General features: G+C 36.8%; 2 protein-coding genes across 3 annotated transcripts in view; one reads left to right on the forward strand and one right to left on the reverse strand.

Moving 5' to 3' along the window:
• LOC106944788 (leucine-rich repeat-containing protein 18) overlaps nt 1-3,433 on the reverse strand; it is a 7,739-nt gene extending 4,306 nt beyond the window's left edge. The window contains exon 1 of one of the 2 annotated variants that reach the window (XM_074527694.1): nt 3,392-3,433. The gene's annotated coding sequence lies outside the window, so the exon portion shown is untranslated. Of the gene's footprint in view, nt 1-2,796; nt 2,836-3,391 lie in introns of those variants that run through there. The other variant, XM_074527693.1, reaches the window with a different exon arrangement.
• Nucleotides 1-13,840, forward strand: part of wdfy4 (WDFY family member 4) — a 60,293-nt gene that overhangs the window by 38,035 nt on the left and 8,418 nt on the right. Inside the window, exons 51-59 of the mRNA XM_015028035.1 lie at nt 3,598-3,640; nt 3,755-3,874; nt 4,500-4,623; nt 4,717-4,829; nt 6,319-6,469; nt 8,768-8,859; nt 9,954-10,163; nt 10,256-10,376; nt 12,440-12,597. Coding sequence (XP_014883521.1) covers nt 3,598-3,640; nt 3,755-3,874; nt 4,500-4,623; nt 4,717-4,829; nt 6,319-6,469; nt 8,768-8,859; nt 9,954-10,163; nt 10,256-10,376; nt 12,440-12,597 — 1,132 coding nt within the window. The remainder of the gene's footprint in view (nt 1-3,597; nt 3,641-3,754; nt 3,875-4,499; nt 4,624-4,716; nt 4,830-6,318; nt 6,470-8,767; nt 8,860-9,953; nt 10,164-10,255; nt 10,377-12,439; nt 12,598-13,840) is intronic.

The raw sequence follows: 13,840 nt of genomic DNA on the forward strand, positions 1-13,840 counted from the left end.
CCCCCCCCCAAAAAAAAAGGGAAAAAAAAAAAAAAAAAAAAAAAAAAAAAAAAATTAAAAAAAACCCCCCCCCCAAAAAAAAAGGGGGAAAAAAAAAAAAAAAAAAAAAAAAAAAAAAATTAAGTGCAATAAATATGTTCAAGAATTGATAGAAACCCCTTATCAATCTTAAAAGTGTAATAAAGCCATTCCTAAGGCTTTGGGACTCCATTGAACTGCACTGAAATGGAGAAACAGTGGTGAACCTTCCCAGGAGTGGCTGGCCTAAAAAGAGATCCTCAATGACTCAATCAGGAGGTTGGAAAGAACAACATCTAGATGTCTTCAGGCCTCACTGGGCTCTATGAAGGTCAGAATGATTCAACATGAAGAGACTGAGCAAAAAAAGTTGCATCACAGAGCAAGTTCTAACACAAAGGCCCATATATAGTTTTCAAATGATCGCCGAGACATTTTGACATGTTTGACATAGATCTATGTATTCTTATTTCCTAATAGATGAAATCATCGCATTACCAACAGCTTTTTTTTTATCTACCAAACTTATGTTAGTTTATTAAAATGTCTTTGATGATCTTAAACATTTAAACGTGACCAAAAAAAGCAAAAACAGAAGAAATCAATAACTGGACACATACTCTCCCCCACCCCTCCATAACTCTCGCTGATCTACAGCATCATGCAGTAATCTAGGAAATGGACGTGTTCTGTGTATGTTGATATGTAAGTATGCATGTGTGAGGCTGATGTGATTTATTCAAGACAAGGGCCTATGTATGGCCTGGGGCAATTGGGAAAGCATGCACTCTGAGGAATGAGAACTTGAGCAGCGTGTGTGTCACAGTGTTGTGTCTGCATTAGAGTGTGCTCACCCTCGGTTGCCCATGGGGGTATTTAAGAGCACGACTCTCTAATTAAGGCTAATGCAGGGGAACAATAGGAGCGAGGCGACAGCAAGGAAACACACGAGCGCTGATGTTCTCACCACTCAACTGATTTAGTTTTTTGGCTCTTTTTGAGAAAGGGGAGAATAAAAAAAGTGTGTGTATTTTTGACGGACAACCATGCAATGTGCTATATGTGTGTTTGTGTACACAAAGAGTCAAATCAGGACTTTGATAAATGATAGTTGTGGAGTGTTGGGAGTGTAATGAGGGCTTTGCTCTTCTCCCCTCCCTGTCTAAAAGAGCAAGGTGTGTTTCTGTTTGTGTCTGCGTAACACCCCAAGGCCCTCTCTCGCCTCATTCATCATCCTCAGGATGAGAGAGGTTATCTGCTGGTGCTTGTTCTTATTATAACCTCCTATAGGAAACTATTGCATGAAATTATTGCCTCCAATTAGATAACACATACCGAGCCAAATGCAATGATTGATTTAGTGTAGAGCTACAAAATAATTTTATCGATGTTAGGTGGTAGATAAATTTAAAATGCACACTCGCCTTTTAAACGCGTTTGTTTTTTATAGTTGAAACATAATATTTAAACTATATAAAAACTTTTTTTTTACTGTCTGCCTGGCATTAAATCTGATTTAAATTTTCTTTTAATTTAATTAGAATTATCAAAATTGGTTCTATTTGATAAATGGCAGAATAATAAGTTTTTGGTACCAAAAAACTGCACTGCATTTAATTCTTGCTTTCTTTAATTCTAGGTTTCCTTCCATAAACCTTTTTACATTAGTTTGCTGGAATTACAACCCATTACATCAGACAGAAGTGATGTACCCGAGTCAGACTTGAAGGCCATAGTGATCTGCATGCATATTCTATGAGTTCAGATTTTTTCAATTGCCAATTTAAAACATTGACCTTGTTGTTGTTTATTTCACTATGTAGACATCGAGTCGGTAAGCTTACTGTCACTGTCCATTTGAAAGATATAGTTTTGCCCAAGCTTAAACTTTTGGGCTGATGTCAATACTTCTGCGTAAGGTTCTTCGTTTCTTGATTTCCCCTGGATGAACTGTATCCAGGGGAAAATAGGATCCAGCTGTTCCCTGGATCCTGTTCCTTCTACACCAAAACACTCAGACTTCTGCCACACCCGCACCTCATCGATGGGATGGTGTTTCAAAGTTTTCAAGCTTCCCTCTTTTTCCTCCAATTCTAATATTTATTATAGCTAACTTCTTCCATTTTAGTTTAACCAGACCACATGGCATGTCTCCAAAATTAAGGGCACATTTGCAAACTATAACCTAGCTTTTCATTTTCCTTTTAAAATAAAACTCACCCCCAAATAAACCATTTTTCCATTTTTGTTGATAAACTCTCTAAGATTATATCTTTATGTTTTTGTGCAATTCTTTTAGTTTGGCATTATTTGGCCTAAAACCTTCTCACTGGCCTCCTACTGTCAAACGGCTCTTAGGCATCTGAATCTTCTTATTGGTTGCAGCGTTACAGCTTGGTACAACTTCATCTGATCCTTGTCTTTGAGTATAAAAGCACAGCGCTCCCTGACAAAGTGGATAAGTTTACAACAGTGCTTCTTTCACTATGACCATAGACCCACTCACCCCCTCCATTCATCTCCATGCTCAGCCCTGTTTATTGGCTCTGCCCATTTTGCTGGAATATTTCCAAATTTGCCAGGGTCGGGGTTTAGCTTATGGAGGGGGTTAGTTGCACTTTAAGTAATGACTCTTTCCTCTCTGAGAAGCCTGTTAGTCAATTTAAAGTAAAATAAATTGAGGGAAAAAGAAGGGTCATAGCTTTGTATGCAATGTAAATAAATATCTAGTTCTAACTGTACATTCTCAAAATATTTCACATAAAAATTTGCACTTACCATACTTTAGCTGCTGCTTTTTTTCAAGATGTTAAGCTTGATCAGATTTTGTTTTAGTGGTCAAACTAACCTTGGTCTTTGTTTTTGTAAGCTATCCCTGTAAATGTTGCAGAAATAGCTCGTACAGTACTCACTAATCCTTTCAAAGGGACATATAACAGTTTGCATACTGAGCCTTCTTTCCCCAAACCAAGAAAGATTTCTCTTGTTTATTACTGTTGCTTAGCAACTGAGGTGCTTTGACTTTATCGTCCTGTTACTAGCCCACAGAGGAGGAGGAGATTTCAGAAACGGCGGACCACTTTTACGATTTAGATTAGATGTGTTTGGATAGTTGTTTCAGAAATAATGAAATGTTCAGCGTTGTGGCCATTTTATATAAATGCTTTTTTCAAGTTATTTGCATATCCTGATAAAATATTTAACTGGGTAAATCTGCTCTTTTTTTGGGAGATTTTTTTTGTTGTAATGTGAGCTTTTATCCGACTGAAATGTAACAAAAATGAATGATATAAAAAGATAAATATTTGTTTTCTAAGCTGTGAAGTAGGAAATCCTTTGACAGTGTAAGTCAATCCACTTTAGCTGAACTCACCTCTATAACTGCTCCTGTATGCACACAGTCTCAGTTTCGTGAGTCTCAGAGAAGACTCTGCTGGTGCTTCTGAACTCTGGCTTTGGTTGTATTTAAATCCTGGCTGCTAGGCAACAGAGCAAGCAAAGGAAATATGTGCTGGTAAGAGCTGTTCAGTACTCGGTCTCTGTTGCTAATTCAAAGTGTTTGCTTTTATTGTTCTTTAGAAAGACTCCAGTGGTTGAAAAGACAGCTCTTGTAAAATGGCAGGTAATGTAAAAAACATGTTGTTGTGCTCAAAAAATTCTTTACATCCTCACTAAATGGCTGAGTATAATTCATTGTGGTATTTAGAACATTTTATGTTGTGTGTTTTCCTTCTAGAAAGGCGAGATGAGCAACTTTGAGTATTTGATGCACCTGAACACTATTGCTGGGAGGACATACAATGACTTGATGCAGTATCCGGTTTTCCCCTGGATCCTGGCTGACTATCAGTCAGAGGTAGAATCCCACGCATGTTTCAGACCAGAAGTCTGCAACCTGTGGCTCTTTAACAAAATGCAACACTTCAACCTTTCTGCTTTGGCTCCCTGAAACTTTGAGCTGAATTGATATGAACTCTTAATGATTTAAGATTAAGTGCTGTTGTCGGTCTTATTCAAATTTTCTGAGAAACTGATTTTTTTTTTTTTAACTCCCAAGTCATAATTACCAAAATAACTTCAATAAATGCTTAAAACATATTGAGTATATTTTATATTTCCAGAATCTACATGGATTTCTGAGTTATTTGAGTAAATTTTATGAAAGTTTTTAATTGGATTCTAAATGAAAATTATGTTTTTCTGTGAATAGCATGATATCCCAAAAATGTATATACATACAGGGAAAATCTGACTGAAATAAGAACTGGACTTTTTACTTTATTTTAACCCCTTTCTACTTTCTCAGCAAAAATCACCTCTATGATTTGGTACTAAAACTATTTTATGCTAGAGGTAGGTTTTATTAACTGGAGAAAATGGCAGAAATTACTATGTGGATCACAAAGGTTGTAGAAGACTATTACACATTTTTATTATGCAATAGATTAAAGCTTTTTTTTCTTAATCTCTAACCTCCATAGACACTTGATCTGTCAAATCCCACAACTTTCCGTGACTTGTCCAAGCCAATGGGAGCCCAGACAGAGAAAAGGAAACAGATGTTTATGGAGAGATATGATGAGGTGGAAAACGCTGGGGATGAAGGTCTCTTGACTTCTTTTCATTTTTAAAGCCTACCATTTAAAAGTTTTATTCTTTAAAACCTCATCTCACTGTTCTAATACGTTTCTCTCTCAGTGGCAGATATGTCTGCACGTTGCCACTACTGCACCCACTACTCCTCTGCCATCATTGTGTCCTCCTTCCTTGTAAGAATGGAGCCTTTTTCACACACTTTCCAGGCTCTTCAGGTGAGACCAGACACACCAGGGAATGCAAATTTTAATATTTGATATGTTTAAACACCTTAAACAAATGGGTTATTAGCAAGCTTCTGCAGAACCTAATGACAGACGTAATAATGCTACTTCATTCATCTCCGCTGGAACAGAGATATAAAACTTGCAAAACAATGTATCCATCTCATTTCATTTCACAGTTTTTCACTACTTTGTGGTCTATAAAATCCCAAAGAAATGCACTGAAATTTGATTATTTGGTGGCAAAATGTGAAAAGGAATAGGTGAAGAACTGAAGGACACACTACTCTCTTCAAAACTTAATTGGCATTTTAACAAAAACGGCATAAAATGTTGGTGTTGTTCTGAAAGGAATAACTACGTACTGACTTACTGTCATAGCTTTTTGGGTAACACTTTATTTGAAGGGGTGTGCATAAGACTGACATAACACCTGTCATGAACATAAACGAGTCTTTATGAATGTTTGACAGTTGTCATAAAGTGTCATTCGGCAAATAATGACACTTTTAATGCAAAGTTGCTCTAAAAGTTGCATTGAAAGTCCATTAAAAATGCCAACGTTGCATTAAATTGTCATTATTAACAAATTCATGCAAAGTTGGCACTTTTAATGGACTTTTAATGCAACTTTTAGAGCAACTTTGCATTAAAGGTGCCATTATTTACTGAATGACACTATATGACAACAGTCAGACATTCATAAGGACTTGTTCATGTTCATGACAGATGTTATGTCAGTCTTATGCACACCCCTTCAAATAAAGTGTTACCCTGTTTTGTCTTGATTCGTCTTGCATGTGAAGAAACTCTGTACTATGTTTTCAGTTACCTACAGGAAACAAAGAGCTCTGGATTCTCATTGACATTCATCATTATGTCATTTTTAAACTTATTTTCAAACATTATTGAGCTAATGCCGTGGATCTAATATCATCTGTTTTCAGTGTACTTTTTTGATGTGAAAGCAAATTATAGAGAGATTTTTAATATATATGCAAATAATTACAAACGGCACATAAAAGGAGCCAATCCAAATGGCCACAGATGTTGGCAATTTACAATCGAGCATCCAGTTGATTATAATGAAAAGGCATGCATATTTGATAGTCTGAATAAAGCAATAAAGACGTTCATCTGGTGAACTGGGATGCCTTTTTGTCTTCTAAAGCACATAACAGGCATGCAGTAATATCCATAACTGAATTTGCATCTTTAACTGAGTTTACTGCTGTATATGCTATTTTCATTCATTGAGGTAATTGTTTTATTTCAAATTACATTCCCTCTCATGAGATCTGCACTGAAATTATGGAATTTTACATTATGATGAAAAGCTTTTTTCTTATAGCAGCAAATATCCATGTGAAATATGGTTCACTGAACAAAATTAGATTTTTTTTTTCCAGCATGTTTGTTGAAAAGTTGAGCCCAGAAGTGTGCTGAGAGTCTGACAGTGATGTTTTTCATTCTGCTGCAGGGAGGATTTGACATCCCTGAACGGATGTTTTTCAGTATAAAGAAAGAGTGGGAGTCGGCGTCCAGAGACAACATGGGAGATGTCAGAGAACTGATCCCGGAGTTCTTCTACCTACCCGACTTTCTGCTCAACTCCAACCACATCCTGCTTGGTCAGCGGCCAAATCCTTCTCTGTATCTACATTACAAATTGCACATGTGAGACAGAATGTCAAAAGTGAAGAAAAAAATAAATATCACTTTTTCATAATTATGGAATCAAAAGTTCAAAACATTTGTTGCTATAAATATCTGAGCTTGTTTGCAGATGTTTAACAACAAATATCACAATTTTGAGTTTCTACCATCAATATTCTGGCTTCTGTGACTTTTTGTTCACACCTATTTTTCACAGTTTTTTGTTATTTGTTTAGTCTGTTTTCACAATAATATTTGTAAAATGATGATTAAAAAGAAAAAAAACTTAAAGTCCCATCTCTCTACTCCTGGACCTCTGAGGTGGTAAATATTCATTAAATTACCCTATTAAGCACATTTATGGAGCATACATAAATGAACCGTCACATAATGCAATTTCACATTTGCATGTATGAAAGTTTGATATTTTATTTCACATGGGACCAAGACTGCAGCAAGCGTATTCCATCACTGAAGTTTTGAGAAATATTTTAGGAGAACCACAAATTGTGTCAAATTTGCCAGTTTGATTCAGGATTGAAAAGAATTTCTTTTCAAGACCGAGATCAGTCATGATGCCATTGAGTATGAAGCAGCAGTCCTCCATCTCAGTAATGAGGCACACATGTGAACAAGATAATAAATAATGTATCTTCATCTTTCTTAACCACTGTTACAAACTTTATAACACTTGTTGCTAATGAGCTTAAAACGGCATGACCAGGCAGCGTCAAAGACAAATGTGCTTATTCGTATTTAATGAGCTTCACTGGGAGGAAATGTTTTATATCCGTTGCATACAGGGGGAAAACATCAAGTTTGTTATATGAACTACACTTATTCTAGGTATGAGATGATTAAGACACTTTACAAGACAAACAGATCCCATTTGTATACAACTAAGCAGATTAGCTCTGAGCCAGTAGTGCAAGCTGTGAAGACAGAGTACAAATAGTTACTGGGAACAATAACTCCTGCAATGATTTTGTCTAGGAGAGAGACTAGATTAAACGCAGAAATACCGGGCCAAGGTGATCATTTGCAAAGGAAATTAATATTGACACCAGAAGGGCAGCCAGTGGGCCCCTTGGAGGAAGGGATCACAGAAACACCAGGCCAGGTGTAACCTCTATGAAGATAGAAAATGGAGAAATAACATAAAATTAATTATTTTCTTTTTTAAAAGAAAGTTGCAAATGCTGTTTTTTTTAACCTCTGTTTTCTAAAACAAAAACTGCAATAACAGAAACACTCAAAGTATCAAAATATGTTTGATTTCCATGATTTATTTGCTGCTTTTCGTTTGTAGATTAAAAAGCATTCCAGTGATGTTACTTTGACTTTGGAAACCATTTTCTAAAGTTTTGTAGCGCGTTTCGTCTGAAGTGGTGTATATGTGCATTGTGGATGTTGTGTGAAAGCTGTGGTAGTCAGGCTGCAGAAAACCCCTGACAGATTGGCTTAGCTGTTGGTCAAATTGTTTTTGCTACGGTGTTAAATCTGTAGGAAGAACATTTGGGAGCATTATTTATAGTCGAAAATACTTTAGTATGATGGACTTTTAAGGTTGAGCAATGCCAGGCGGTATTGGTGAAAAGCTAGGCGTCTGGAAAAGGAACATTTTGTCCATTGTTCAGTTTGGCACATCTGTTAATCTTTTAAAGGCCTTGGGAGGCTTTTTAGAGTACATGGCGTTACAGACTCTCTGAAATGCCAGGAGATTTTAGATAAGTCTACCAACCTCCACCAGTAAACTGTGGAGGATAATGATCCCAAACATGTGGCCAAACTACGACAGAGATGGTTCACCAGACACATAATCGACCTCCTTCCATCAACATCATAGAACTCAAATCTAAATCCAGCAAAGACTTAACTTGTTCTTTAAAGTTGTAGCTGTATTTTTCCCTCCTCTCAATCATTCTACTCGCATTGAACTCCTACTAAAAAAATGGTCAGTTGGAGTTTAGGCTTCTGCAATAAAAGTTGACTTTATTAGAGTACTTTTTTACATCTTCACCTGGGTTACTTATAAATTTGGCTAGCTCTGCATGCATTAGATTCTACTACGTTGCATCTTTATTCAGTAAGACTCGCATGAGATGGGGAACAGAAATCCAAAATATTTCTATACAGTTTTAAATGTTCTTTCCATATATATATTTTTTGAAATTATCTATTGGCAACAGACTGTCTCATCACATTGTTTTTAAAGCTCCACAGCTTGCAGGGAAGTTTCCTCAGTTTGATGCGGTATATCCATACGTTTTCAGGTCGTATGGAGGACGGTACTGCTTTGGGAAATGTGGAACTGCCTCCGTGGGCCAAAGGTGACCCCCAGGAGTTCATTAGGATCCATCGAGAGGTCAGTAATGCCTGACCTCACTAGGTTTCCCTGCTTCAATTGGTCAGTCTGACCAGTTCTAAAGCGGGATTTTTCCCACAAGGCCTAACGTTTGCCAATACTGTCTGATTTATTTAGACAGAAGATTCACTGTTTTGGTATCTCTAAACAAATATCCACTGTGCACATGACAGCATAGCTGTTTGCCTTCATTCTTTGAGCTACAATATGAGTTTTTCATAGCAGTCATTGTCTTATTCTTTAGATTCTTTCAGCTGTTTTGTCCCATTGATATCTGTGCTGTTCTCAAACATAATGCACAGTTTTCTTTTTCCTTCCCAAGAAACTGCATAAATAGCCATGTTAGGTTTGGATTATGACAGCATGCCCATTTAAAGTGATTCATGCAGCCACAAGACTTTCTCTTTTTCATAAGGCCATTACTTCAGCCAGCTGTTAATGAGCTGAATGTTCTCTGTGTTCTCTGTCAGCCTCCTGTTTTCTTTCCCTGCGTGGGGGTTTCTGTTTCTTTGTCGCTCTGATTTCTTTAGTGTGACCCTCCTTTTTTCATTCCTTGGGCATCTATGATGGTTAACACTCTTTAATCTACTGAACTTCCCATATTCCCTACCATTCTCATAAAATTAGTGACTTCAAAAGATTGTTTTTTTTTTTCTTCCACAGACAAATTAACTCAGGACAAAATATCCTTGGTGTAATGTTTTCTTTTTTACGATGGGTTTATTACAGCAAGGATGTAGCTGGTCATAATGCCCACTTTCCCTTATTAACTCTTTGAAACCAATCTCTGGCTAATTCCACCCAAATCATTCTCTAATTCTAGTATATGGATAAGCTCATAACGCAGCTCTACAATCTTCTTCTGTTTCCAAACTTCTAAATTGACTTTTGGAAGAAATCATTGTGCACCTGAATAGCATTATCGCCTGTGCAATCTGAAAGAAGTTTTGCATCTTGCAAACTTTGATACTACCAGTTTCAATGGTGGTTCGTGTCCAACAATGGCAATTGTAGTTGCATCACAAATCTGAACTTCTGTAATATTGTCTAACTCGTCGTTTCTTCTGCTCTAACTGCTGTTGTGTTTTCACTAGGCCCTAGAAAGTGACTATGTGAGTTCTCGCCTCCACCTGTGGATCGACCTGATCTTTGGATACAGACAACAAGGTCCGGCGGCAGTGGAAAGTGTCAATACGTTCCACCCTTATTTCTACGCCCAGAGAGGCCGACAAGATGCAAAAGACCCCATGATAAGGAGCACTATCTTAGGCTACGTCAGCAACTTTGGCCAGATTCCCAGACAGGTGACATTGCAATATATTTGCTTATGTGTTGTTTTAATATATGCATAATATTGCCCTTTAAAGGAAAATCTTTGTCTGTATATTTCCCATAGCTTTTCACCAAGCCTCATGCCCCTCGCAGTGGCTCTAAGAAAGATGGATTGACTCCCTCTCATCCAACTCCATTTTTTTTCAACCTGGATACACTAAGGACACCTGCACAACCGTTCAGAGGTACAGCTTCACCATTAGAGGGGTTAGATGGTATGTAAGAAGTAGGAGCGTAATGTATTCAGGTCTAAGTTCCTTTTACTATAAATGCTGTGCCTTCTTTTGCTTCTGCGGAGATGACTTTTTAATTTTCATCATTTGCTTTTAAAGTAATAAAAAAGGTCCTAAAACAAAAGCTTTGGCACTCTGGTCTATGCTCAGTAATTTCCTTTGGGTGCAAATCAGATTTTTCGGATGTTTGCAGCAGCTCAAATTTCTGATGATTTTGTTTGATGAAGTTTGACTATTTTGCCAGCAAACCATTAAATTTTGGCTTACAGAGAGCACCCACAAACATCCAGACACAACTTGTGTAACAGCTCCCCTAAGGCAAGGTATGACTCTTTGGGTCCCACACAGTTCCTTTAAGCTGCTTGAGTTTACACACAGTTAAAAACAAGATAGCATTTAATTTAAATTACTTAAAACATTTGTCAGATTTCTTTTGCTCCTGCTTCAATGTATTTTTATATGAAATAAACATTCTCCTGACACATAGAGAATGATGCACCGGTTACATCTCCGTTCGAACCCAGGTTGTCCAAACTTTTTTGGACATGTCAATAAAATGTGTGGCTTGAGTATCACAACTTAGAAATGCTGTGTGTTCTACACATTGTGTAAAATGCAAAGCAAATGTTGCATCAATAAAGTAAAAATTGCTTCAACTGTCGCTGAGTATCACTCACCACATGTCAAATGTTTAGACATGATGAGAAAATAAGATGACCTTATTTTCTTTAGAAAAGAAATGAACCCAATTTTCTTTTCTTTTAATTTTTTGTTGTTGTACATTTTTGCTATTTTATTGCGAACAAAGTACAGTGGAGCTTTGATATTTGGGGAGGATTGCAAACCACAACTGTCCGTGAGTGGCAAAAATCCGCAAATACTTGAGACCCCCTCTAAAAACGCATACAGCAGCCTAATTTATTACTTAAAATCCCAAATATAACTTAATATGCATCAATTTACACAGTGGAAACTATTTTCGCAATACCTTAAAAGCTAATTTAGTTTTCATTTTCCCCACTCTCGTGGTTTCAGCCTATCGGCGCCAAGCAGTCTGGATTGGATGCTTTGCAAACGCTAGCCAATAGTGTCCCAGGTATTGTTTAAAAATTGGACACAATACTAACCATTTTGTTACTATTGATATAGCATATTCAGATTTTGCTGAATATGCTATATCTCACTGTGTTGTACCTCTTTTAATTTCTACCTTACCATTATATGTCTGTTATTATACACTAGATGTACTCGGGTCTCGAGGGAATGATTGAAACGCAGTGAGAACGTCCATAGATTAATTTATCCTACAGAAGGGTAGAAGGAGCTATCTGCTGGAGCTACAATATGGAGATGACTCTTCAGCTGAGCTCTACTTAATAATCTGAATATCCCTACAGGCCCACTGAAGCAGAAGAGATGAATCTGCGAATGCTTAGGGAGAGATTCCTGCATATTACATTTCATATTAAATCTTGGAGTGTCTGATCTGATCAATAAGGAGATGGAGATGAATAGGAGGAGGAACGTTAAGACCAGTGCAGACGGAAGTTCTTCCAGGGGATTTTAGACACAGATCTGGCAAATGGATGTAATGATTTCTGCCTTTTCCTGTATGAATAGGTCAATTACAGGCACAATTACTGCCTCTTGTAAGTTTTCTCACCCACATCTGCCTGCTTTCATCCTGTCTCGGATGCAGGTGCCCCCCAGGACAAAGCTCTGCTTCTTGTAAACTGGGAGAAGCTGTTTTAATTGCCCAGTTTTCTCTGGTCAGTTCAATGAAATTCTTTGCAAGTTTATGGACCTACTGAACTCTTTAATGTGATGCTTTGAAGAGCTATTAGTTTTATTTGGCCTGATGTGTTCACCGATACTCGCCAAATACACGATTACCTTTTTATGTACAGCTTTACTCCATATCTTTATGGTATTCATGCTAGGCAGTAGCAGATTTTGTTTTGTAATTTCAAAACCTTTTGCTTTTACTAATAAAGTCGTTCTGAATCTTATTACAGAGCTACCAAGAGGTCCGGTGGGTCAAATATTATGCCATGAAAAAGAAGTTTTGGTCGTGGAGAAGAACCGGTTACTCATGTCGCCTCCATCTGGCTGCTTCTTCAGCTGGGGATTTCCAGACAACAGCTGTGCCTTTGGAAACTATGCCACAGAGAAGGTATGTACCGTACGCTGGCTTCCTAGAGTGCACACCCCTGTTACAATGCCCTGTTTTTCTCATGTAAAAAAATGCTTACAAAGCTTTTCGACCTTTAATTTGACACTTTAACCATACAGATAAACTGAAAAACAAATAAATGTGTTTAGATGGAAATTGTTAAAAATAAAATGCTACAAGGAACTGGCTGCAAACATACACACATTTTTAAGCTAATGCTTTAATTTTTTCTTTAGCCTTTAGTGTGTTTTTTTGTTTGTTTTTTTATTAGTTCCTCCAGTAATTTGTAGTGAATCTGATCACCCTAGATTAAAGTTAACTTTATCTCTAGGATGTTTTGCTGATATTTGCTCATTTTCATTCTTTAGCTAAAGCCATGTTTTTCAGAGAGGATCAAATGTATCTCAATGTGCAAATGTATCTGTCAGGAAAAGGATACATAAATTCTACATATTATATGTAGCTACACCATGGCAAAATGAAGAAAGTTATTAATAACTGGAGAAAATATGAGACACCAGTGACTTTGCAAAATGTGAAGATTTTACTCAAAACTGTAAAAAAAAACAACAAACAAACAAAAAAGAGGATGAACTAAGCACAGATTTTTTTAAGAGGATTCCAGCATCATTAAAGGAGCTGCATTAATTTCTGAAAAGTGCCACTTGTGTTTTATGTCCAACAACAAAATATGTTTTGGTCCAAGTTTAATTCTAGACCGGGACCATTTGCTGCATGTCCTTTTTTTCCCTTCTTTTCTTTACACTTTCCACCTGCTTTCAAGAAATGACTTTTCAATTAAAAGTCAATTAATTGTGTTCATTGCTTATATATTTTTACCCTATTTTTTTTTTCACTTTTAGCTGAACCGTATATAAAATATGTCGCGTTAAGGAGGAAAATTAATCTGAAAGTACCTATTATTGTCTCATTTCTTTAAGCAGGTACTGTATTTTTACAGCTTTGTAAATCCATTGCTTGTGGTTGTTTGAGCTGCACAAGTTAGGTGATGCATTTTATGTCTTACTTGCAAACTCTTTAAATGCTTCAATTAAATTAAGATAAAGCAAGTATTGTTTTTCAATTGGCTTCAGAGGTTGGACATGATTAAACTTTGTTACTGGAGCTAAAACAATTTTACGGAAGCGCATTGCTATCACGCAGGAAAAAAAAAATTTCGAGCGCCACCACCTTATAAAATGATAGCGGTCGGAAATTTTTTTTTTTTTTCTGGTGGGAAAAC

Source organism: Poecilia latipinna, unplaced genomic scaffold (genome assembly GCF_001443285.1).
Source record: "Poecilia latipinna isolate Pla-1442-1.1 unplaced genomic scaffold, P_latipinna-1.0 Scaffold113, whole genome shotgun sequence".
Classification (NCBI taxonomy): Eukaryota; Metazoa; Chordata; class Actinopteri; order Cyprinodontiformes; family Poeciliidae; genus Poecilia; species Poecilia latipinna.